The sequence below is a fragment of the Capricornis sumatraensis genome, chromosome 4, assembly GCF_032405125.1.
Source record: "Capricornis sumatraensis isolate serow.1 chromosome 4, serow.2, whole genome shotgun sequence".
In the NCBI taxonomy this organism is placed as follows: domain Eukaryota; kingdom Metazoa; phylum Chordata; class Mammalia; order Artiodactyla; family Bovidae; genus Capricornis; species Capricornis sumatraensis.
In genome coordinates this window covers 137,592,263-137,619,983 of record NC_091072.1, presented here as the reverse complement: position 1 = coordinate 137,619,983, position 27,721 = coordinate 137,592,263, and the positions used below count along the sequence as shown (strand labels likewise).

The window sequence follows — 27,721 nt, the reverse complement described above, 5'->3', positions numbered from 1 at the left end:
AAAAAAGCAGTTTGTAAGATTTAAGGATTGTTAAAACCTATTAAGTTTTATAGTTTGTCTAAACCTATAACAATAAATAATGTCAGGGTTACTGGCTTACAGAATAAATCAAAAAATATTTTGTACTGAAGACCTCTACAATTGAAGATAAAATAAATTGAGTTTAGTCACTTTGAGTTCTTTCTAAAAACAAATCTACTCTGTGATGTGGTCTGGAATGATCTTGTTGATGGCTCTGGTAAATAACAGGAGGCACAAATGCTAAAATGTAACTTCCATAAACAGAGAAACAGCAAAAAAAAAATATATATATATATAATAATGGGTTGCCAGAAGACTGCATTGTCTTCACAGATCTCTACAAAGGAGGTTTTAAGAATAACAACCAGAGCACCAAAGAATTGATGCTTTTGAACTGTGGTGTTGGAGAAGACTCTTGAGAGTCCCTTGAACTGCAAGGATATCCAACCAGTCCATCCTAAAGGAGATCAGTCCTGGGTGTTCATTGGAAGGATTGATGTTGAAGCTGAAACACCAATACTCTGGCCAACTGACATGAAGAGATGACTCATTTGAAAAGACCCTGATGCTAGAAAAGATTGAGGGCAGGAGGAGAAGGGGACAACAGAGGATGAGATGGTTGGATGGCATCACTGACTCAATGGACATGGGTTTGGGTGAACTCCAGGAGTTGGTGATAGACAGGGAGGCCTGGCCTGCTGCAGTTCATGGGGTTGCAAAGAGTCAGAGGAACTGAACTGAACTGAACCAAGAGAAAAGAAACTTCCAGATGCCTGGCCTTGACTCTCAATGAAATTATTTCTCAAGTAGATGATAAGACATAATGTTGCCATTGCATGCTATTTCTTAAGAGTTTCAAACTTCCTCTGCTTTCTGTTTATCCTCACCAAACAATTAGACCTGCCCATGCAAACGATGACTTAGTATTAGCTAATATTTATAGAGCTTCCACTCTGTGCCCTAACTGTGTTCTAGGTGCTATTATCACCTTGAATGATTTCAAACGTTTTACAGAACAAAGGGTTCCAACATTTATCTCAGGTATGGCCCTCAATTAAAAAAAAGTGAACTAGAAGACAAAATTAAGTGGCTTTCCCAAGTCACCCAGGAACAGCTCAGCAGCAGAGCAGGGGCTGAGACCCCAGTCTCTGGTCATCAGATGAGCTTGGGTTTCCTGTTTCTTATCTTCTTGGTCCATGGCAGTGCCTGGCGGACGACAGCGAGGCAGAGGAGAATGTCACCAGGATGCTCCTCCTCTCCCATTTCCTTGGCAGAAATTTTACTTTACCCTCTATAGATTGTGTTCTGAGTAAGAAGTCCTACATTTTTTTCACTTAAAAAAATTGAGAGTAGACCATATCAACAACAACAACATGATAATAATGAGGTCAGTGTTCAGTTATGTCCAACTCTTTGCCGCCCTATGAACTGTAGCCCACCAGGCTCCTTTGTCCATGGAATTTTCCAGGCAAGAATGCTGGAGTGGGTTGCCATTTCCTTCTCCAGAGGATCTGCCTGATCCAGGGATGGAATCTGTGTAAGATGTCCTACATTTTTTTCACTTTAAAAATTAAGAGAGGACCATAACAACAAGGTAGCAATTATATGAAGTCAAGGATGTGTTAACTACCCTTATTGTCATAAATATTTTTGTAATATAGAATAGTATCAATTTATAACATTGTGTACCTTAAACTCACACATTTGATGCTTTTGAATTATGGTGTTGGAGAAGACTCTTGAGAGTCCCTTGCACAGCAAGGAGATCAAACCAGTCAATCCTAAAGGAAATCAACCCTCAATATTCACTGGAGAGACTGATGCTGAAGCCGAAGCTCAACACTTTGGCCTCCCAATGCGATGAGCCGACCGATTGGAAAAGACCCTGATGCTGGGAAAGACTGAGAGCAGGAGGAGAAGGGATGACAGAAAATGAGATGGTTGGATAGCATGGCCGATTCAGTGGACATGAGTTTGAGAAAACTCTGGAATATAGTGAAGGACAGGGACGCCTGGTGTGCTCCAGTCTACGGGCTTGCAAAGAGTTGGGCACAACTGAGAGACTGAATCTTTATTTTTAGAATGGAAGGATAATTCTTTAAGAACATGTAAATAGACACCCAAAGGAACAGAGAGAATATACGAACATAAGTAGACCTTATTTGTACATGGGCTTCCCTGGTGGCTCAGACGGTAAAGCGCCTGCCTGCAATGTGGGAGACCCAGGTTCTACCCCTGGGTGGGGAAGATCCCCTGGAGAAGGAAATGGCAACCCACTCCAGTATTCTTGCCCAGAAAATCCCATGGACTGATGAGCCTGGTAGGCTACAGTCCATGGGGTCGCAAATAGTCAGACACGACTGAGCGACTTCACTTTCTTTCTTATTTGTACATGAAATTTTATATCTATGAAACTATTTATGATTTTTTTAAAATTAAAATTTTAAATGAAAGACAGGGAAGCTTGGCGTGCTGCAATCCATGAAATCCCAAAGAGTTGGACATGACTTGGCAACTGAACAACGTCAATTATATCTCAAGGTGGAAAAATCGTTTGAAAATTATTGTTGCACACCTTACTATTGGAAGAAGTACTGTACTGAAACTGAATCACAGTACTAACTTGTAATAATTTTTTTTTTGGTGGTTCAGAAGTTAATTCCTCCCAAGTATTATTGCTTACCTGTGTTAATTTTTTAAAACATTCTCAGCATCAACTTAGGAGTAGAGACTGTTTTACATGAAGAGGGAGACACTATTTGGTGGCACTGAAAATTTTGCCGAGTCTTTATATCAGGTGTGTCTTCTGAGAAGCAAAGAAGGATAGGAAGAAAATGGAACACCGATGTCCATGTAGAGACTTGAGAAAATGGACATCAATACTCTTGAATATACCTTCTTCCTAATTTGTCAAAATCAGACTCTACTCCAGAGCACATAGCTAGCTTAGAGCCTTGTACAGTGTTTTTTATTTTAGTGTGGGATGGAGAGGGTGGGACTAATTGAGAGAGTAGCACGGAAACATACACTGTACCATACGTAAAACAGACAGTCAGTGGGAATTTGCTGCGTGACATAAGGAGCTCAACCCAGTGCTCTGTAACCACCTCCAGTGGTGTGGAAGGTGGCAGGGAGGATTAAGAGGGAGGGGACATATGTAGACCTGCAGCTGATTCATGATGATGTGTGGCAGAAATCAGCACAATATTGTAAAGTAATTACCCTCTGATTAAAAAAAAGTTACAAACCACTTACTAGAAACGGTAAGTTGTACTTATGAATGCATGCTGACAGTAAAGAGCCATCTCTCTTAGCGGGAAGCAAGCAGATGCTGAAATATACCATAAAAGGAGCCAGAATGAGTAGTGGTAGGATACTGATGACATTCATGACTGAAACTGGCAGAAGCGATCCACGCAGATTAAGATTGGAATTCACGGTCTGCAGATAATATCCTGAAGGAATCTGCTTTTCAACAGGGAAAGAGCCATGCTTTAAGACAGTGGTTTAAGACTTCCCCGGTGGTCCAGTGGTTAACACTCTGAGCTTCCAGTGCAGAGGGGGTGTGTGGGTTTGGTCTCTGGTTGGGGAGCTAGGACCCCATGTGCCCCATGGTGAGGCCAAAATAAATGAATAAATAAATAAAATGATTTCAAAAAAGAAAAAAAGACAGTGGTTTAACTTTAGAGGAAGATTCCTGTGGCAGATGCCTTGTCCCTTGCCTGTGCTCTGTGAGAGATAAGCTGGACATTCCCCATGTCTTTGAGGTCATGATTATGAGCTGACAAAGGTCAGTAGGAGCTCTGTTTAGTCTATTGACAATGCTACTGATTCTTTATGATGAATCTTTTGTCATCTAGTCTTTCTTCTTAATTTTCCTTGGAAAAGTAACAAAGACCCTAAGTTTGTGCCTCAGATGACACACAAGAAATCAAGTAACAAATATTCCATATCAGCAAGTAAAGTTTTTGTTTTTCCCAACAATAAAGCGAAAGCCAGCAGAAAGTATTAAGACTTTCTTTTCACTCATAAACAATAGATTGTGGCCAGTATATATCCTTTAAATTGCACTGAGTTTGGTAGCAAAATAAGTAAGAATGATTTTTCCCTAAGAAGAGGGGCCCAGTGTAGAAACCCACTGCTTGATGTAGGCTATATTTATAGGCTCCCTGGACTGGTCTTGTTTTTAATATGTCAAGTAAAATGAAAAAAAACAAAAAGAGAGAAAACAGACTTGTTTCTATACTCTCCTTTTAAACTAACTGTGAAGCACTAGAGGACCAAAAAGGTAATTCCATGAAAAAAGTTGCACAATAAAGTAGAAGAAATTAAAAACAAACATGCAAAAGAATCTACAACGATAAACAATACCTCTGCCCCACTGCAAACCCTCAACATAGTGTCAGAATTTTATTTTTAAAATAAATCCTAATACTAACTAAAACTCCGACATTAACTTGGAGTCTCTTCATGTGCTCCAAACCCTTTGTTAGGTTATAACTGTTAGGTCAGAACTAAAGCACAGTGTCACAGGAAAGGTGTATCTTCTCACTTCATGAGCTTTGTTGCAATAATCACATCTTTGTCATTATCATTAGCAGCACAGAGTATTTCTTTAATTCCCAGTGGCACACAAAGCTACTAATTGGCTTGGTGAGAAAGTCAACCCAAGTTTTGTCCTTAAGGGATGGAGTCTCCATATTTTTTTTTTTCTTACAGTGTGTGAACTTCATTAGGATTCCTGCTTTACCCCCATCCTGGGAGAGCAACCTGGCTCAAACATCCAGATGATAACTTCTTGTTTGAAACCTTCACTATCTCCTTCTCTAATTATCAGGTTGTGCAACTTGAGAAGCACACGGAGAAGCAGAGTCATAAGTCAGTACAGTCGCAAACAAGTCCACCAATTACAGAATGAGCCTTTTGCTCTATTAACTGCCTCCATCCAGGGATGAACTACATTTTCACTAAGATTTTTTTTTTTTTGATCTATATAAAATATGTCCTGGTGATAATTTATTTTCCGATCTTGAATTTGACCCTTGGGATAGTAAATAGGATTGTTATAGTTGGGTAAAGACAGCAAGAGAGAAGGGAACATGAGCTAGTTCTGCCCTAGTTCCATCAAAATATTAAGTTTCTTCCTTAAGCAGAGGAAAATGAATGATTTTTTTAAGAAAAAGTGCTGGCAGCAGAGCTTCTCTAAGACTGAGAGGCTCACAGCACAACTTGAAAGTTTCTGTTACTGATTTCAAACGAGAATTATTGTTAATAGGAATAGTTATTATCAGCATGAATCACAGACACAGAAACCTGCTAACTTAATAATGTGGCAAATGTATGATTAATCTTTAGTGAAGCAATATTCATATATTGCCTAATCTAAGAAAAGGCTCTGATGTCTTGAAAGCTTGAAATCATTTCTGCTTCTGCCTCAAGTTCTGAAATCATCTCCTTTTAAAATTTTAAATACTCTTATTTCATACAAGCCTCTGAGTATTCAGGAATAATTGCTGTCAATAGAGATTCATTTTCACCTCTGAATGGCCAGTAATGTCAAATGGCAACATCATCGGCCTTAATATCAACATATTTTAAATGTATGTCTTGGAACTGAAGGTCAATAATTGCTACTAAATTTAAAATATGGCATGCTATGATGTTTTATTCTTGGTGCTTTGATCTCCTTCATACTGGTGATTATTTCATCTGGAGGCAAAAATCTAACACCAGCCTATCCCAGCAGAAGTTTCATCGGCCCCCTTGAGAAGTATATTCTAACCATTTTCTCTGGAGTTTCTGGCATAACATTACTGTATATGATTTTGGAACCTGTATAGTCTGTACAGGGTTTTTTTTTTTTTTTTTTTTTAATTAATTTTTGGCTGCACCGCCTGGCATACAGGATCTTAGTTCCTTGACCGGGGATCAAACCCATGACTCCTGCAGTTGAAGCACAGAGTCTTAACCACTGGACTGCCCAGGGAGTTCATTGTACAGGGATTTTTTTAAATACAATTTTACCTATTCATCTATCATATTCCTGGCTGCTCTGGGTCTTCATGGCTTTGTTGCTTTTCTCTGGTGCCACGAGCAGGGCTACTCTCTAGTTGCAGCGCTCGGGCTTCTCATGGCAGTGGCTTCTTCTCTTGTTGTGGAGCATGGGCTCTAAGGCACCCAGGCTGCAGCCGCCGAGGCATGTGGGCTCAGTAGCTGCGGCTCCCGGGCTCTAGAGCACAGGCTCAACAGCAGTGGTGCATGGGCTTAGTTGCCCTGAGGCCTGTGGGATCTTCCCTGATCAGAGGTCGAATCCATGTCGCCTGCATTGGCAGGCAGATTCTTCGCCACTGAACCATCAGGGAAGCCCTGTATACGGGTGTTTAACCCAAAGGCAAGAGTGGTATAGTTGGTAACAGCAAAGTGTGGGCACTAATACCCGCCCTGGGTTGGGACAGCCATGTGGCCATATTGCTAGTAGGGCAACCAAGAGCAAATTGCAAGCCACTTAATGTCTCTGAGACTCAGATCTAGGATAACAAAATCAGTTCTGAGGCATGCTGTGGGGATTGACTTAAGACACTGTGAAGTCATCCTTTAGCGGCTATATAGGTGATCAATGATATTAGTGTTTGTTCTTTGCAACAGAGTAGGCATCTAGATTTGGTGATATGCTTAAAAATTAATTTATCAAAGTTTATTATAATTTATGTCAAATTTTAAAATATATGACAGTTTTCAGAGAAGGGTTAGATTTAGTCAAAAGAAACAGTAGGAGTCACTAAATTATGAGGGTAAGAATCAAGAATTTGTGCTATTTGCACAGAAGGTTCAAGGCTGCCCATGGGTCAGTTAGCAATTTTGTACTCATGATTAATTTCTTCATCCTAAGATTTTTTTATAATATTAATGTTCATATATAGAGGTGGTATTTTTGTATTTTTGCACCATCTATTCTTGTAGAGTCAAGAGAGAGGTTGAATCTACTAAATCAGCCTAGTTTTCATGTATTGTTTAGAACAAGGGTCAGCAAGCTTTTCTGTAAAAGGCCAGATAGATAGACAATATTTCCATGTGTGGATTCTGTTGCAACTACCCAACTCTGCTGTTTGCAGGCATAAACAGACATACTATTACAAATGAACATAAGACTGTGTTCCAATAAACTGTATTTATGAACGCTGAATTTTTTTTTTTTTTTCTTTTAAAGAAGCGGCTTTTATTCTAGTTGCTGGCAGGATCCTTCTAAACAAGGAGAAATCCTTTGCTTATTCTTCTCTAACAATTGTACTTTCTTTTTTTTAAATCAAAGTAGAGTTGATTTATAACGTTGTGCTACTTTCAAGTGTACAGCAAAGTGATTCAATATATATGCACTCAATATATGGGGGCGCTCTGATAGCTCAGTTGGTAAAGAATCTGCCTGCAATGCAGGAGACCTCAGTTCGATTCCTGGGTCAGGAAGATACGCTGGAGAAGGGATAGGCTACCCACTCCAGTATTCTTGGGCTTCTGCTGTGGCTCAGCAGGTAAAGAATCTGCCTGTAATGTGAGGGATCTGGGTTCGATCCCTGGGTTGGGAAGATCCTGTGGAGAAGGGAAAGGCTACCTACTCCAGTATTCCAGCCTGGAGAATTCCATGGACTGTATAGTCCATTGGGTTGCAAAGAGTCAGACATGACTGAGCGACTTTCACTTCACTTCATACTCTCTCTCTCTCTCTCTCTCTCTCTCTCTCTCTCTCTATATATATATATATATATATATATATATATATATATATATGTATGTATGTATGTATGTATGTATGTATATATATATATATATATATATATATTTATAGGCTGCTGCTAAGTCACTTCAGTCGTGTCTAACTCTGTGCAACCCCATAGACAGCAGCCCACCAGGCTCCCCTGTCCCTGGGATTCTCCAGGCAAGAACACTGGAGTGGGTTGCCATTTCCTTCTCTAATGCATGAAAGTGAAAAGTGAAAGTGAAGTCGCTCAGTCGTGTCCGACCCTCAGTGACCCCATGGACTGCAGCCTTCCAGGCTCCTCCGTCCATGAGATTTTCCAGGCAAGAGTACTGGAGTGGGGTGACATTGTCTTCTCTGCTCTCTCTCTCTCTCTATATATATATATATATATATTGGATTGGCCAAAGTTCATTCAGGTTTTCCTATAAGATGTTATAAAAAATCCAAATGAACTTTTTCAGATACACTTGTTCAGATTCTTTTCCCTTATGGGCTATTGCAAAATACTGAACATAGTTCCTTGTGTTGGATAAGGCCTTGTTGGTTATCTATAGTACCGCATGCATGCTAAGTCACTTCAGCAGTGTCCGACTCTGTGCGACCCTATGGACTGTACCTTGCCTGGCTCCTCTGTCCATGGGATTTCCCAGGTAAGAATACTTGAGTGGGTTGCCATGCTCTCCTGTGGGGGATCTTCCTGAGCCAGGGATTGAACCCGTGTCTCTTACATCTCCTGCACTGGCAGGTAGGTTCTTTACCACTAGCACCACCCAGTAGAGTGTATATGTTAATCCCAAGCTCCTAATTTATCCTTACCGCCCTTTCCCTTTGGTAATCATAAATTTGTTGTTTGTTTTCTATGGACACCTCATTTTGAATTTCATACAATTTATAATTATAATTGTGCACCCAATTATAATTATAATGTGATGCAAAATATTATTCTTTTTTTATTTTTAAAAATCATGTGAAGATGCAAAAACCTTCTTACTTTACAGGATATACGAAGAAGGCAATGGGCTGGATTTGGTTTGCAGGTAGTAGTAATTTGCTGATCCCTGGTTTAGAGGAGCAAGCGTTTTACTGAGTCAGAAGATAAGATTCTGTCTTTTATTTCACTGCTATTCACTGACCTACTTACCCCAAATCACTTAACTTTTTTCAAGCCTCAGTTTCCTCTTCAACAAATGAAGGAATTGAGTAAATTAATCTCTAAGATTCTTTCCTAGATCTATAGATTGTAGAATCTACTATCCTATGATTTAACTCACTCATTAGCCGTCTAATTCCAAGTTAGATGTTAGCTATGAAGAGTTTCAAACTTCTTCAAAGATTTTTATAATCATTTATATTTCTTCATAACTGAATCAGCGGATTTAGCTACTTGTTAATACCAACTTTTAAAAGCTTGGTCAAGGAGGAAAACAAAGTTAATTTATCTCCATTTCTGTTGGTCAGACGCTCAGTCACGTCCAACTGTTTGTGACCCCCTGGACTATAGCCCACTAGGCTCCTCTGTCCATGAGATTCTCTAGGCAAGAATACTGAAGTGGGAGGCCATGTCCTTCTCCAGGGGAACTTCCTGACTCAGGGATCGAACTCTTTATCTCTTACATCTCCCACATTGGCAGGTGAATTCTTTATCACTAGTACCATCTGTGGAGAAGGCAATAGCACCCCACTCCAGTACTCTTGACTGGAAAATCCCATGGATGGAGGTGCCTGGTAGGCTACAGACCATGGGGTCACTAAGAGTCAGACAAGACTGAAGCCACTTTAGCAGCAGCACCTCCTGAGAAGCCCATAATTGCCCATAGAGCTCATATTTTTCCAAGTTACTCACAAGCCTTGGAAATTCTGTAAAGTATTGTCTGCCATGTCTGCACCTAATGATAGACACTTGCAGTTCAACAGGAAAAATGCTACACTCAGATCCTCCTCTGGAATGCTTATATCTGACTCCACTTAGTCCTTAAAAGCTAGAGCCTGTAATGATTAGAAACATTTATAGGTTAACATCCTAACCAAGTATATGGGAAACACTTGTTGGGGTGAAAAGAAATACCTACTTATAATGTTATCATGCAATCATTTTACCGTTTCTGTGGGTAGTATTAGTTATCTTTCCTCACTTGCATAATGCATGTTTTGTAGAGGAGCTAAAAAATAAAGAGTGGCAGAAGGTTGAAGAAAAATTTTGGGTCTTCCACAAGAAGCTCACTGTAGCGACCGCTAATTTTTTCCTTGGCATGGTCCAACCAGCTTGTCACACCTCCACCAAGGTGGCAATACTGCAGACAACATGTTTTCAGTGCATTAACAAACACCTTGAATGTTGTCAGGAGGGAGCAACCTGCAAATAATTGGAAATATTATGTATTTAGTAAAGGAATATTTTTCAGTTTTCCAAAATATCTATCAGAAAGATAACAATGGAAAGGATGAAGGGCAGTAAAGTGAGAAGGTTTTAGCACCCATGGGGCTGAATTCAAAGGAACAAGCTTCTGAAGAGGGTTCTGGCATCCTGGTGACCAGCCCAAGGTGGTGCCTGACAGCCGATGTAAAAAATGAAAAAGGTAAGATCCACAGGAGCATATTAAATAGGGAAGAAAGGTGACAAAATATAGCACCAAAGTAAAAGATTTCAGAATCTCTCAGAAGCCTCTAACTTTAACACATTAATGAATGAGACAACCTGAACTTTCTTTTACAGGCTTAACACAAAGAACTGGTACTGTTTTTTTTTTTTTTTTAAATATAAATTGCCATATAAATAATCCTCACTTTCCTTGTCAGGTAGAAGGTGGTTTCTTATTTTGACATGTAGATGAAAGGAAATATATTCTCTGCTTTGACTTTATCCTTGAATTTCAGACATAAGGTTAAACTTTGAACTCTTCAAATGACTTTATATATGTTGATAGTGTCACCGAAAGTTCAGATTAGATTAGCTGGCTTTTGACTTTTCCAGTAGTTTCCTCTGGGTTTATATGGCTGTCGCTTAGCCTCAGAAGCATTTTATTGCTTTAGATATTTGCAATCACTTAACTGCTAGTGATTTGCAACCTCATTGTTGCTTCTTTTATGATCTTTCAAATTTCACCTTTTCATTGACTCCATTAGGACTTCCTAATCCAATGACAGATAAGAGATCCTGGTTTAGTTAGCAGTTCAGAGGTGCCATCATGATTGTTACAATGTTTCCATAGCACTCCCTTACCACTCCCTTAGACCAGATACACCTTGCCTTAAATTACAAAGACACCAAACAATGGTTGCAGGATAAACAGTGAAATAAACAGGAACATGCTTGAGTTTCTCCAAAGAAGGCTGCTTTAGAAACTCAAGAGTATATAGTTTGATCATCATTTTAAATACGTTCAAGTTTCCCAGAGTAAAATTCTAGATGAAATGCATTGTAACCAAGTTCATTTAAATGCCACAGTGTTGGTTTTCAGATTTAAATAAAGAATATTCATTTCTTTTTATGGTTATAGAGTGATGATATTGATTGGATCTGGTCTTTTCTTTAAGAGTTGTAATAGACCTATTATGTCAGTCTTTGATTAATTGAGGAAGCTGGGGGCCTGGTAATTGAATATGGAGCCTTTCACCTCTAAGTCACTGAATCAAATCCAGCCCAAATTGGTAGTGACCAAGAATGATTACAGCAGAGGCTCTTTGGCTGCCTCTGCGAAGTGTGTTGAGGTCAAGTGAAGTATGTCGGGATAATTGCTGACAGGAGGCAGGCTCATATCTACTGTCACTCTTGCCTCGTAGTCACTGTGGCCAGGACTTGGATGAAAGGCCCTCAGAACTGAGAAGTCCAAAGGAGACAGACGTCCCTGTGAGTGGCCACAGTTTGTGTCCCTTAACAATGAAATAATTGGGACATCTCTTTACTATTGGAGAAAGAACTGCTCTATTAGGAAACTTTCTCAGCTATTTCAATAAGTTTAGTTAAGGTTTTGGTAAGATGAGAACTAAAAATGTCTTGATGAACAGTCTAGAGACAATTTGAACAGGTCTGGGCTTGGAGACTTAACTTCCTGACATTTCCTTCTGATCTTGTTTCAGTTGCTCATCAACCTGTTCTCTGTTCAACTCTTGTGAAACAGTACCAAGTAGTCAGAAGGGTGATTACTGGCATTGATCCAACTTACTCTGTGCTTTCAAATAGGCTTTATTATTAAATGATAACTATTTGAAGGATAAAAGATTATTTCCAGAGGTATTTTCCCCAATTTCCTTCGTATGTTTTAAATTCAGGACTTTATTGAATATAATGTTTTAAACTCACTATTTCTTCTTCACATAAACAAATCACTATGTCTTAAGGAAAATTGGGATCTGCTTTTATGTGTGATAAATTGATATCTCCAATCTTATTAAATAATTACTATTGCTATCTTTTATTTCTAAAGAAAGGGAGTTTGAATTAGTGCTTCTGAAATTAGCTGTGTTAAAAGATAAAAGTTTTTTAAAAAATTTCTCAACTATAATAGTCAATACATTTGTGAAGTATGATAAAATGAAATACCTAAGAAATAACATAAAAACAAAGATACAAAATATAAAACCTGATCATCTGATTATTAAATACAACAGATATATGATGTAACTTTCCATAATACTTCTACTGTGTTTTCTCCCAGTGACTTTATCTTCTTTGTTACACACTAGTAACAATTTATGATAAGCATTGCCTGATGGACCAAGTTTTCAGTAGCCTACCTTAAATACACACTTTGAAAAATGAATTTATTTAAACAAGTAAAATTGTATCTGATATGGTGATATGCAACAATGAAAACAAAATGATTAAGAACAAGAAATGATTAAGTATGAAGAAGGTCTAAAATTTTAGCTAGCCCTTCAAGTGTGCATCAGTTCAGTTCAGTCGCTCAGTCGTGTCCGACTCTTTGCGACCCCATGAATCACAGCATGCCAGGCCTCCCTGTCCATCACCAACTCCCAGAGTTCACTCAAACTCACGTCCATCGAGTCGATGATGCCATCCAGCCATCTCATGCTCTGTCGTCCCCTTCTCCTCCTGCCCCCAATCCCTCCCAGCATCAGAGTCTTTTCCAATGAGTCAACTATTCACATGAGGTAGCCAAAGTACTGGAGTTTCAGCTTTAGCATCATTCCTTCAGAAGAACACCCAGGGCTGATCTCCTTCAGAATGGACTGATTGGATCTCCTTGCAGTCCAAGGCACTCTCAAGAGTCTTCTCCAACACCACAGTTCAAAAGCATCAACTCTTCAGCACTCAGCTTTCTTCACAGTCCAACTCTCACATCCATACATGACCGCTGGAAAAACCATAGCCTTGACTAGACGGACCTTTGTTGGCAAAGTAATGTCTCTGCTTTTGAATATGCTATCTAGGTTGATCATAACTTTTCTTCCAAGGAGTAAGCGTCTTTTAATTTCATGGCTACAATCACCATCTGCAGTGATTGTGCATAAGTGATGCCAAACAAATGTGAATGCCAACATTCATTCATTCATTTAACATATTTTATTACATACCTACTATGTTCCAGTAACTTTTCTGGTCCTTAAGAATATAGTAGTGAAGAAGATCTATAGGTCCCTGAGAAGACACTAAACAAGCTGGGAAATACTAGGTGAGTTCAATGATGAAACAAAGTGAAGTGATAAGATAGAGACCGTAGAAGTAAGGTGTGCATGTCCGTCCTCAGTCATGTCAGACTCTTGGTGATCCCATGGACTGTAGCCCACCAGGCTCTTCCATTCATGGCATTTCCTAGGCAAGAATACTGGAGTGATTTGCCGTTTCCTTCTCCTGGAGATCTCCTCAACCCAAGAGTCAAACCTTCATCTCCAGTGTCTCTTCCATTGACAGGCGGATTCTATACCACTGCTCTAGCTGGGAAGCCTGGGGTAGGGTGTAGACACCACCTAAAGAGTTGAAATTTGAATTGAGAGTTGAATAGATTGGAAATAGGCAAAATGACCCAGAGGAAGCATATACCAAGCATGTCATGAAGTAGAAATTAGCTGGGAGAGGCTCAGAAACAGTAAAGGTCAATGAAGCTGTAGTTCAGAATGTTGGAAGGAAATAAGGTCTAAGAGTTGGTCAGGGTCAGACTTTACAGGCCAAGGTAAGGAACCTGGAGTTTATTTTTCATGTTATGAGAAACTACTAAGAAATTTTACACAGAGTAGACATAAGATATGACGTACGTTTTTTTAAAAAAAGTTACTCTGGAACTCTGGTAGTTGTGTGCATAATGGATTTTACCGAACAAGAGACAAAGATGGAAGACAGTTAACAGGTAATGATGACTTGACCACAGACCAGGAAGGAGAGAAGTGAACCGAATGGGATGTGTTTACATGTCAATGCCAAACCCCTAACTACCCCCTCCCCAATCCTTCCTCCCTGGTAACCATAAATTCACTCTCTGTTTGTTAGTCTGTTTCAGTTTTATAAATAAGTTCATTTGTATCTTTTATTAGTTTCATATAAGTGATATCATTATGATATTTGTCTTTCTCTTCTGATTTATTTCACTCAGTATATACCGACAATCACTAAGTCCATCCATGCTGCCATAAATGGCATTATTTCATTCTTCTTAATGGCTGAGTTTTCATCACATATAATGGACACACTGCTATATTTAAAGTGGATAACCAACAGAGACCCACTTTATAGCACAGGGAACTCTACTCAATATTGTGTAACTACCTAAATGGGAAAAGAATTTGAAAAAGAATAGATAGCTGTTCAACTAAATCACTTCACTGTACATCTGTAACACAACATTGTTAATCACCTATCACCTAATCATCTATACTTCAATACAAAATAAAAAGTTAAAACAAGAATGAGAAGAGTTGTTGAAGAATCAACAGGATATTTTGACATGGGGAGAGGGTGAAGAAATGAGAAGATTTGAAGATGGTACTTCTGTTCCCCTTACATGAAGATGGAAAAGACAAACACATTTGCAGTGGGATGAATTAAGAGTTGAGCTTTGTCAGCTTAAATTTGAGATGACCCCTGGATAACCAAATGGAAATGAATAGGAAGTCAGGAATGTGAGTTTCAAGATGAGGAGAGTTAAATGAGATGGAGTGTTTGGTGTGGGTCACTTAAGGAAAGAGGGTAAAGAGAGAAGAATGCGGTCCTGGAATAAATTCCAGGGCTCTGTTCCAATTCGCCATCTGATGTGAAGAGCTGACTCAAGACCCTGATGCTGGGAAAGACTGAGGGCAGGAGGAGAAGGGGATGACAGAGAATGAGATGGTTGGATGGCATCAATGGACCTAAGTTTGAGCAAGCTTTGAGAGATAGTAAAGGATAGGGAAGCCTGGAATGCTGCAGTCCATGGGGTTGCAAAGAGTTGGACACAACTGAGTGACTGAACAACCACTCCATTGAGAGACTATAAGAATGAGAAAAGGTGGCCAAGGAGAAAGAGTGGACAATGAACTAGATGGACTGTTAGTCAGAGGAAAGAGGAAGTAATAAACCTAATTGACAAGGTGGACTGAGAGGGAGCCAGTAAGGAGGTGGGAAAAGGAGCTATGCTGTCTATGCAGAGGGAGCATCCATTATCCATTCAAACTGTAACTATCCCCGAGTGTCAGGAGGGAAGCCCCATTGAAAACATCTGTATCTAAACATCATACCACATTCCTGGATTAATCTATTAGGCTTAATGGGAAACTCAAGCCTTCTGTACAATAAACTCCAAACCCAAGCCTTCTGTATAATATTGTGCGTCGTGTAGACTCAGCCTTTAAAAAAAATCCATTGTCATTATAATCCTCAAATTGCTTTTCTACACCAGGAGCAGAAACTGGGAAGCTGAAAAAAAAACCTGAAATGAAAATGCAACCGAGACTTCAAGTTCCAGTTTAAACGTGCATGGCAAACACACCAGGTGTGCACATTTTAAAATAAAACAGATGAGCTATTTTAAATGTTTATTGCCAAACTTAAAAGATCATAACCATTACTATTTTTTTATTTTTTATTTTTTTTTATTAAAAAAAAAAAAAACTTTAGAAAGCAATTTTTAAATTCTTTGTACCTTTAAGTTCTTGGCTCTGATGGTCTGCTCCTCTGACCTTGATCTAATCATGAACATCTATTCTACTTAATTATAATAAAAAATCCTACATTGCACTCTAGATGGTAGATGCACTTTTTCCCCTTCTTCTTTGGTCACCTGCCAGTTCTCAAAATTACAGCAGTGGGAAGAAATGTAAATGAAGACTGTGCTTGACAGCTAAACATAATGTAATGCATAGTCCACATTTGAAAAGTTACCTTAAAATAAAAGGTAGCATATAAAAAATCATTTCTTTAAGGTCACCTATGGCTTTGAATTACAGCTTTGAGGAAGTTCCAATTTAGTCATCAGAGAGGAAGAAGCCAAAGTAAGGATGATATACTTTTCTAGAGGGAAGACAGAGTTTTACTTCACCATAGTTGGGTGACTGTGTAACTTTGAAAAAGAAAACAAAACAAAGCAAAACAACTCCAAAATATTCATTTTATAGAGTATTGTGTAAAGTAAACTGCTGGTGAACATTTTGTAGTTTTACCCACAGCTAATACAATTTTTCTCTTGTAACTGTCCAAAGAAAGGTTACCTTATCACATGTTAAAATAGGTAGCATATGAACTACAGTAGTCTGGCAGTAAACAGAGCTGATCAAATAGATTTGTATTACATGAAGAATTGTAGTTTTTTATTCAGATGAATTCAGATGAATATATACTTTCAGATAGGAGACTAGGAAGCAAATAGTTGGATACTGAATAGTTATATAGAAAATCTGAATGTAAAAATTATGTATAAGCTTTCCTGTTGGCTTAGTAAGTAAAGAATCTGCCTGCAATGCAGGAGACCCAGGTTTGATCCCTGGCTTGGGAAGAAGCCCTGGAGTAGGAAATGGCAACCTGCTCCAGTATTCTTGCCTGGAAAATTCCATGGACATAAGAGCCTGGTAGGCTGCAGTTCATGGGTTGCAAATAGTCAGACATGACTGAGTGACTAACACATTCACAAAAGCAGAATTACTTGACAATTACATACTCCAGAATATGCCAAAGTGGTCTTTTGACAAAAGCTTATACTTCCTTTACATTTTCCTCTTTTTTGCCTTTTGGGGCTGACAGAGAGGATCTCTCAGACATCCTTTTGCATAATGAACCCATTCCACAGACTGCCAGGAGGCTGTGTACTGCCCAGCTGTGACTGACAGAACACAGATCTCTGAGAAATAAGGCAGAGGCTTCCGGGGTAATGTTTCCCCTGTCTCACTGCCTCAGTTCATGGTGTGAAAAAAACAAGCTCTAGCCTGAGAAAAGTAAGATCTGGGTTCTGGTTCCACATCAGCCACTGCCTGTGACGTCTTGGGCAACTCATTAAATTCAATTATGTCTCATCTTCTGCACTCAGTTTAACAATAACAAACACTGAACATTTACTATATTCCAAGTATGTATATGACTCAGGAATTTTCTTTTACAATTGAATTTATTTATTTTTAATTGAAGGCTTCCCTTGTGGCTCACCTGGTAAAGAATCTGCCTGAAGTGCCGGAGACCTGGGTTTGATCCCTGTGTTGGGAAGATCCCCTGGGGAAGGAAAAGGCTACCCACTCCAGTATTCTGACCTGGAGAGTTCCATAGACTGTATAGTCCATGAGGTCGCAGAGTCGGACATGACTGAGCGATTTTCACTGATTTTTAATTGAAGGACAGTTGCTTTACAGGATTGTGTTGGTTTCTGCCAAACTGACACATGAATTTTCAACTGATCAGAAAGAGACCATTTCAACACAACATGCTAAGTGGAAAAGTAAAGCTCGAGATGGTACAAGAGCAGAAATAAAGTCCATGGAGTATAGTCTGTAAAAGGAAACCCTGTGCCCTTCTTGCCCACTTCACTGATATGGGGTGAAATGAAGTACCAGTGGTGAATGTGCTTAATTTTAAAAAATATAACTTCTTGCATTGCTATTAGTGGTAGCTGTATAGAGAAGGGGTAGAAATAGGGGTAACAGTGAAGGTACTACTGAAAATAAAATATGTTAGAAATCAAGATCAGAGTTTTTTTAAACAAGAGAGATAATATGAACAGAGTGACTGATCAAAGGAAGAAACAGAAATTCCAGAAATGCAAGTGGTGGTATACAGGAAGGTGGCATCTCAAAGCAGTGGGAAAAAATACACTTTTTAATAAAAGGCTGGATAATATGACAGTCATATGGAAAAAGATGAAATTGAGTTCACTCTTAAAACTTATTATAATACAATTTCCAAATGGGTCACAGATATAAAGGTAAATATACATATATATATATATATATACATATATATATATATATGTGCCAAAAGAAATATGAATGAATTCTTTTATAATCTGGGAGTGAGGAAAACTTATGCACCAACATTCAAAATCTAGAAACATAAAGAAGATAGGTAAATTTTATTCCAAACATAAACTATGCAAAAGACAAAGCAAATAGACAAAAGTCTTGTGCATGGAAGGGGTCTACCAGTGGCTCAAGGGCAAAGAATCCACCTGCAATGCAGGAAGTGTGGGTTCAACCCCTGGGTTGGGAAGATCTCCTGGAGAAGGAAATGGCAACTCACTCTAGTATTCTTGCCTGGGAAATCCCATGGTCAGAGGAGCCTGGTGGGCTACAGTTCACAGGGTCACAAAGAGTCAGACATGACTTAGCAACTCAACAACAGCAACCTTGTAGTGCTGTTCATCACAGCACTATTTACAGTAGTAGACCATGGAAGCAACCGAGATGTCCATCGACAGATGAATGAATGAAGAAATTGCAGTACATATAAAAAATGGACTATTACTCAGCTATAAGAAGGAATGAATTTGAGTCAGTCCTAATGCAGTGGATGAACCTAAAGCCTATTATAAAGAGTGAAGTAAGACAGAAATACTGTATATTAATGCATATATATGGAATCTATGGGCTTCCCAGGTGACACTAGTGGTAAAGAACCCACCTGCCAATGCAGGAGACATAAGAGATGAGGGTTCAGTTCCTGGGTTGGGAGGATCCCCTGGAGGAGGGCATGGCAACCCACTCCAATATTCTTGCTGGGTGAATCCTGTGGACAGAGAAGACTGGTGGGCTACAGTCCAGTCCACAGGATCACTAATAGATGACCTGTTAGTTGTTTTTATTAATACATTAAAAACAACTAATAGATCATCTTTGGAAGACACTGAAGTTCATCTCATTAATTTGAAAATCTAAAAACAGAGGGAAAGAATTAGACATTTATCTTCTTTTCCTTATACAAACTACTTCTGTGTAATGAAATAGTTATTGAGAATATATTTCAGCTAATAAAATTTCTCTTTATTGAATTTCTTTATAGAATTATTTCAGCTAATAAAAGAGGAGGAAATATAGAATATCACCAACTTGCAACCCCCAATGGGATCATAGATTTAGACAAAAATTAACAATGGGTACTGACCCTGCAAAAGCAGATAATGAGACAGTGTGAAGTACCTAACACCATCTGTGAAGGAATTTTGCCAAAAATGAAAAATCTGAATCTGATCAAGGATCTATGTCTGTCAGACATTTTAGGGGAAATAAAGAGGGAAAACCTTTTGGATGACATTAAATGGATATAATCAGCAAAATTCAGATTATGTGAGATGTTCAGATGTCGTAAGGAAAAAAATATTGAAAGGCGAGAAATAGAGATGAAGGGGGAGTATATATGGTTTAAGGGACATAGCTGCCATTTGGAATATATGGGCCTTATTTGGATTTCATTTGAATAAATTATAAAACAAAACAAAATAAACAGATTTTAAAAGGGAAAAAGATTTTTTTAACAGATACTTGATCATCTTAAGAAATTCTGTGTGTGCATTAATGACATTGTGATTATATTTTTAAAGTATTGAGCATATACATAGCTTCCTTTTATACACACACATATGAAGCACTGTAATATTTGGTTCTTGCTTCAGAGCTACCACCAGTAGGGATGGGGCAAAAGTGAGTAGAAATGAATTGAGAATTGTTGAAGCTGAGAGCTAGATAGAAGGGTTCATATATGATTTTTTTTCTACTTTTGTTTACGTTTAAAATATTCCATTGGTAAAACTCTTTTAACAAGGGAAAAATAAGATAGAGATTACTGATATTCTTATAGACTCTGTTGCTCTCAAGTGAAGTAAGTGACAGACTCTACAAATTCTCTGAGTTGAAAGTGAAATTATACAGAACCTAAGAGGAAGATGTGTCAAGAAAACCATAAAAACAAACAAAAAAATGTAAAGTGAGATTTACTTACATTTTTCTGGCTGATAAATCAGGTTATAGTGCATCATATTAAGAGTTATCAGAGCCATAAGTGTAGACATGAAAGGAATAGGTAAAACCAGGGCCCAGGCCCCTGAGTATTGGATATAAGATATTCCCAGAAAGACCACAGTTGCATTCAGGGTCATGATCCAATAAAACCTGGGAATCAAAAACAAAAATAAAATTTCCATTGAGTAGCTTCATATAATAGCTGCTAATTCTTCAAATAAACATATGCTATAAAGTAGTAGCATATGAGGCAAACTAGATTTTGCAAATACTGTTTATTAGCTTTCTTTTTTCAAATTCCATTTTTTTAAATTTTTATAAAAATTTTCAAGGTTATTCTCCATCTATAGTTGTTAACAAAACAGGGGCTCCATTCCCCATGGTGCACAAATACATCCTTGTGGCCTGTCTTACATACAACAGTGTGTACCTCCCACTCCCCACCTCTATACTCCCCCAGCCCATAACCACTAGCTCATTCTCTATATCTGTGAGTCTGCTTCTCCTTTGTCATGTTTACTAGTTTGTTGCATTTTTTAGATTCTATATATAAGTGAAACCATAGAGTATTTGTCTTTCTATATCTGCCTTATTTCACCTGACAAAATACCCTCCACTTCCATCCATGTTGCAGCAAATGGCAAAATTACTTTCTTTTTTATGCCAAGTAGTATTCCATTGTATGTATATACCACATCTCCTGTATTCATTCACCTGTTGAGGGACACAGGCTGTTTCCATAACTTGGAAACTGTAAATAATGTTTCTATGAATACTGGGGTGCATGATTCTTTTCGAAATTAGTGTTTTGGGTTTTTTTTTTTTTTTCAGATATATATATACCCAGAAGTGGAATTGCTGGGTTATGTGGTAGTTTACAGTCTTCTTTTTGGGAAACCTCCATGCTGGTTTCCACAGTGGCTGTGCCAGTTTACATTCCCACCCACAGTGCAAAAGGGTTCCCTTTCTTCCACATCCCCACCAACATTTGTTATTTGTGTTCTGTCTGATGATAGATGTTCTGATGGGTGTGAAGTAATATTAATATCTCATTGTGGTTTTGATTTGCATTTCCTTGATGGTTAGACATGTTGAGCATCTTTTCATATGCCTGTTGACTATCTGCATCTTTGTTTATTAGCTTTCTTCTTAAGTACATACTTATTAAGTGGGGTCTGGTTGCTCACTGCTCAAAAGCCAATAAAGAGGCAAAGTTGGTAGAAAGAAAAAATTGCTTTGTTTTGGGTGCCAGCAACTACGGCAGGGGGCTTCTCTGGTAGCTCAGTTGGTAAAGAATCCGCCTGCAGTGCAGGAGACCTGGATTTGATCCCTGGGTAGGGAAGATTACCTGCAGATGGAAATGGCAACCCACTCCAGTATTCCTGCCTGGGAAATCCCATGGACAGAGGAGTCTGGTGGGCTAAGTCCATGGGGTCATAATGAGTTGGATACGACAACCGGGGCAGGGAGAGAGCAGACTCCTGTCCAAAGGCTGACTCCCCTCCACTGACAATCAGTGGGCGAGAGCTTTTATCGGCAGAAGAAGGGGGCTACATATAGAAACAGTACAGTGAGTCTGACAGTCATCTTGAAATTGGCCATATGGTGGTCTGACCAATGTCATCTTGTCAATTTAAGTTTTGAATATGTATGCACCCATGAAATGATCACCCCATTCAAAATCTTGAACATCTACTCTCCATAACTGACCTAGAAAAGTAATCAAATGTCAAGCACGGTCGTGCCGAGTAAGCTGACTGACTATAATCTACTAATAATGATTGATTTCTCACCATGCAGTTCAGTTCAGTCACTCAGTCGTGTCCGACTCTTTGCGACCCCATGAATCGCAGCACGCCAGGCCTCCCTGTCCATCACCAACTCCCAGAGCTCACTCAGACTCACGTCCGTCGAGTCTGTGATGCCATCAGCCATCTCATCCTCGGTCATCCCCTTCTCCTCCTGCCCCCAATCCCTCCCAGCATCAGTGAGTCAACTCTTCTCATGAGGTAGGTGCCCAGTATGCTACTGGAGATCACCATGCAGGGGAGGTACAAAGTTAGAATTTTCTAGGACAATGGGATAGAGTCCCTTGGCTCTACCTCAGGTCATCTTTAATGCTTCTGCAAGCCGGACACTTGAACTGTGGCTGGTAGTAACAAAGAGAAGCTGGGGCTGCAAGCAATGTTATAGTCCTTTTAATTTTTAAGAAACCCTGTTTCAAATACTAAGTATTGCAGAGAAAACCAAGAGGACTCCCTGAGATTCTTCAGTACACCACTGGGGAATGTAAATGGAATTACTCTAAAGAGGGTCAAGGAAAATTACAATTCTTCCAAGACTTACATCTTGTGAAATATAGTTATAAACCAAAGAATTATAGTGCTGAATATCTCTGTATAGGAAGAGATTTCACATAAAGTACTAAGTGTATTTTAACAAATGTCACCCGACCTATTTGATTGTGTAATTTTCTAAAAGAATTACCTAGTACAATCACGCTTTATACATGTCTTTGTTGATCCATGGACAGGACAAGCCATAGATAATTAAAGGTGAAATTATATATGTATCAACTGTAAAAAAAAATAAAAGAAATAAAAATCCACAGTCTTCAAACTCACCATTAAGACTCCTTTCATCTCATAGCTCACTAGCAAATTGAATATATAAAGCACCTCTCGCACAGAAAGTCAGAGAGCAAAGCACTAAAGAAAAATAAATACCAGTGATTAAGGAAAATTGAAAGCAGCAGTAAAAATATGTTTCTTTAGTCTACTTTTAAACACAGACTGGGAACTGCAAATAATTGTGAGTATATATAAATGGTAATTTTTTTTTTTTTTTTTGTCTTCATGATTCCACAGTGTTGAATACAAATAAAGGGGAAAAACCTTATCACTTCAAAATTTAGCAAACCTTTTGGGATTAATAATTTTAAAATTTGCCACAATTTATTTAGTAATCCTGAAATCAGATTGATTATATTCTTTGCAGCCAAAGATGGAGAAGCTCTATACAGTCAACAAAAACAAGACCAGCAGCTGACTGTGGATCAGATCATGAACTCCTTATTGCCAAATTCAGACTTGAATTGAAGAAAGTAGGGAAAACTGCTAGACCATTCAGGTATGACCTATATCAAATCCCTTATGATTATACAGTGGAAGTGAGAAATAGATTTAAGGGCCTAGATCTGATAGATAGATTGCCTGATGAACTATGGAATGAGGTTCGTAACATTGTACAGGAGACAGGGATCAAGACCATCCCCATGGAAAAGAAATGCAAAAAAGCAAAATGGCTGTCTGGGGAGGCCTTACAAATAGCTGTGAAAAGAAGAGAAGTGAAAAGTGAAGGAGAAAAGGAAAGATATAAGCATCTGAATGCAGAGTTCCAAAGAATAGCAAGGAGAGATAAGAAAGCCTTCCTCAGCGATCAATGCAAGGAAATAGAGGAAAAGAACAGAATGGGAAAGACTAGAGATCTCTTCAAGAAAATTAGAGATACCAAGGGAACATTTCAGGCAAAGCTGGGCTCGATAAAGGACAGAAATGGTATGGACCTAACAGAAGCAGAAGATATTAAGAAGAGGTGGCAAGAATACACAGAAGAACTGTACAAAAAAGATCTTCATGACCCAGATAATTACGATGTTGTGATCACTCATCTAGAGCCAGACATCCTGGAATGTGAAGTCAAGTGGGCCTTAGAAAGCATCACTATGAACAAAGCTAGTGGAGGTGATGCAATTCCAGTTGAGCTGTTTCAAATCCTGAAAGATGATGCTGTGAAAGTGCTGCATTCAATACGCCAGCAAATTTGGAAAACTCAGCAGTGGCCACAGGACTGGAAAAGGTCAGTTTTCATTCCAATCCCAAAGAAAGGCAATGCCAAAGAATGCTCAAACTACCACACAATTGCACTCATCTCACATGCTAGTAAAGTAATGCTCAAAATTCTCCAAGCCAGGCTTCAGCAATACGTGAACCATGAACTTCCTGATGTTCAAGCTGGTTTTAGAAAAGGCAGAAGAACCAGAGATCAAATTGCCAACATCCACTGGATCATGGAAAAAGCAAGAGAGTTCCAGAAAAACATCTATTTCTGCTTTATTGACTATGCCAAAGCCTTTGACTGTGTGGATCACAATAAACTGTGGAAAATTCTGACAGAGAAGGAAATACCAGCCCACCTAACCTGCCTCTTCAGAAACCTATATGTAGGTCAGGAAGCAACAGTTAGAACTGGACATGGAACAACAGACTGGTTTCAAATAGGAAAAGGAGTACGTCAAGACTGTATATTGTCACCCTGCTTATTTAACTTATATGCACAGTACATCATGAGAAATGCTGGACTGGAAGAAACACAAGCTGGAGTCAAGATTACCAGGAGAAATATCAATAAGCTCAGATATACAGAGGACACCACCCTTATGGGAGAAAGTGAAGAGGAACTAAAAAGCCTCTTGATGAAAGTGAAAGAGGAGAGTGAAAAAGTTGGCTTAAAGTTCAACATTCAGAAAACAAAGCTCATGGCATCTGTTCCCATCACTTCATGGGAAGTAGATGGGGAGACAGTGGAAACAGTGTCAGACTTTATTTTTTTGGGCTCCAAAATCACTGCGGATGGTGATTGCAGCCAAGAAATTAAAAGACGCTTACTCCTTGGAAGAAAAGTTATGACCAACCTAGATAATATATTCAAAAGCAGAGACATTACTTTGCCGACTAAGGTCAGTCTAGTCAGGCTATGATTTTTCCAGTGGTCATGTATGGATGTGGGAGTTGGACTGTGAAGAAAGCTGAGTACTGAAGAATTGAGCTTTTGAACTGTGGTGTTGGAGAAGACTCTTGAGAGTCCCTTGGACTGCAAGGAGATCCAACCAGTCCCTTCTGAAGGAGATCAGCCCTGGGTGTTCTTTGGAAGGAATGATGCTAAAGCTGAAACTCCAGTACTTTGTCCACCTCATGTGAAGAGTTGACTCATTGGAAAAGACTCTGATACTGGGAGGGATTGGGGGCAGGAGGAGAAGGGGATGACAGAGGATGAGATGGCTGGATGGCATCATTGACTCGATGGACGTGAGTCTGAGTGAACTCTGGGAGTTGGTGATGGACAGGGAGGCCTGGCGTGCTGCGATTCATGGGGTGGCAAAGAGTTGGACATGACTGAGCGACTGAACTGAACTGAATAATTTTTAAAGTCACTCAAATGTTTTGTCATTTTTTAGACTGACCAATTTTGACATGGTTCAGACTTATTTTAGGTGATTATAAGATAAACTGTTTGAAATGGGCTTTCCATCCTACTTGCGAACATAATGAAAGAGGGGAGGAAAACTTCTGGGACTCCCGTGCCTTAGTGGACAATTTTAAGAGTTCAGAAAGAATATGTTATTCTTCATGGAATGATACTGAGATAATTCACCAGGATGATGGTGGCTCTTAACCTGGATTTGCCTAGTCAAGGATATGATTTTTCCTGTGGTCATATATGGATGTGAGAGTTGGACTATGAAGAAGGCTGAGTGCCGAAGAAGTGATGCGTTTGAACTGTGATGTTGGAGAAGACTCTTAGGGGTCCCTTGGACTGCAAGGAGATCCAACCAGTCCATTCTGAGGGAGATCAGCCCTGGGATTTCTTTGGAAGGAATGATGCTAAAGCTGAAACTCCAGTACTTTGGCCACCTCATGCGAAGAGTTGACTCATTGGAAAAGACACTGATGCTGCGAGAGATTGGGAGCAGGAGAAGAAGGGGACGACCCAGGATGAGATGGCTGGATGGCATCACGGACTCGATGGACGTGAGTCTGAGTGAACTCTGGGAGTTGGTGATGGACAGGGAGGCCTGGTGTGCTGCGATTCATGGGGTCGCAAAGAGTCGGACACGACTGAGCAACTTCACTTTCACTTTTCACTGTCATGCACTGGAGAAGGAAATGGCAACCCACTCCAGTGTTCTTGCCTGGAGAACCCCAGGGATGGGGGAGCCTGCTAGGCTGCCATCTCTGGGGCTGCACAGAGTCGGACACAACTGAAGTGACCTAGCAGCAGAAGAGTCAATGTAACACTGGGGCGCTGATTTCATGGTGGATGCTGTTGTCCATCACTGCTTCTTTTAGCATGACCACCGGCCCATTGAAGTACTTCAAAGAATAATCTAGCTGACATGAACTTGGAGAAAGAGAGACCAGAGGAAGTTTTGCAGTTTCTACTTAAAATTATTGGAGTATAGTTGATTTACAATGTTTGTGTTAGTTTCAAGTATACAGCATAGTGAATCAGTTAAATAGTACATATATACATTCTTTTCCAGATTCTTTTCCCTCATTGGGTTATTACAGAATATTGAGTAGAGTTCCCTGTGCTATACAGTAGGTCCTTGTTGATTATCTATTATATAAAGATAGTGGTGTGGGCTTCCCAGGTGGCTCAGTGTTAAAGAACCCGCCTGCCAATGCAGGATCCAAATTTGAGCCTTGGGTCAGGAAGATCCCCTGGAGAAGGAAATGGCAACCCACTCCAGTATTCTTGCCTGGGAAACCCCATGAACAGAGGAGCCTGGAGGGCTACAGTCCGTGGAGTTGCAGAATAGGACATGACTGAACAGGTAAACAGTGGTGATAGAGTAGTATCTGTGTGTTCATCCCAAGCTCCTAGTTTATCCCTCCCTGCTAAGTTTCTCCTCTTTAACCATAAGTTTGTTTCCAAAATTAGTGAGTTTATTTTTGTTTTGTAAGTAAATTCATTTATATAATTTTTTTCCTACTTTTCATCTATAAGCATTTTTCAACAATGCTATTAAAGAAAAGACGGCTTAATAAAAGAAGATCGTCGATTTTGGTAAACAGGCAGCACAATTAAAGTAAAAGATTTATTTTTAATTAAGAAATTTGGGGGGGGCGCTTTATTCTCTTTCTTTGCTCTCCCTGTCTCTCACTCTTCTAACTTGATCTCATTCCCTTTCTGTCTTTATTTCTCTTTCTTCTGTCAACATCCCAATTTTAACAGTTGCTAATGTTGTTGAAGAGAAAACCAGGCCCAAAATGATGTCATTTGGGCTAAAGTTCATGATACCAAACCTAGACTTAGATGCAGGACTTACTTGAAGTTTTGAGCCTCCCCAGAAATGTAATCAACCAGTCTTGAATTTTCAGGTCAGCATCAATGAAGTCATCCGTCTTGTGAACCTTTCCATCCCTCAGGAGAAAAAGCAGCAATCTATGTGGTGCAACACTTGCCATTCCCTTCCCAACATCCACCCCCAAAAGAAGATCTCCTGACCCCAAAATAATGCTTTCTTTTCTTTTGCTAATAGCTCCCTTGCCTTACCCTTCTTCCTGCAAAAGCCTTCCATTTCGTACAACCCCTCAAAGCACCCTTCTGGTTGTTAGAAGAGATGCTCCCCAATTCATGAATGACCTGATAAAGCCCACTAGGTCTTCAAATTTACTCTGTTGCTTTTTTTAAAAAAGGTGTATCATTTTCTCATTTTCTGAGTTTAAGGTCTTTGAACCATTGCATGTTTATTGATGACAGTAAGTCATTATTGATGCGCCTACAGCTTAAAAGCCACCA

The 27,721-nt window shown here is 39.3% G+C and overlaps 1 protein-coding gene across 1 annotated transcript in view; it reads right to left on the bottom strand.

The window, feature by feature from the left end:
* Positions 1–27,721, bottom strand: part of SLC15A5 (solute carrier family 15 member 5) — a 93,468-nt gene that overhangs the window by 57,150 nt on the left and 8,597 nt on the right. The window contains 3 exon segments of the mRNA XM_068969731.1: positions 3,273–3,486; positions 9,907–10,127; positions 20,118–20,287. Of these exon segments, the coding sequence (XP_068825832.1) occupies positions 3,273–3,486; positions 9,907–10,127; positions 20,118–20,287 (605 nt within the window).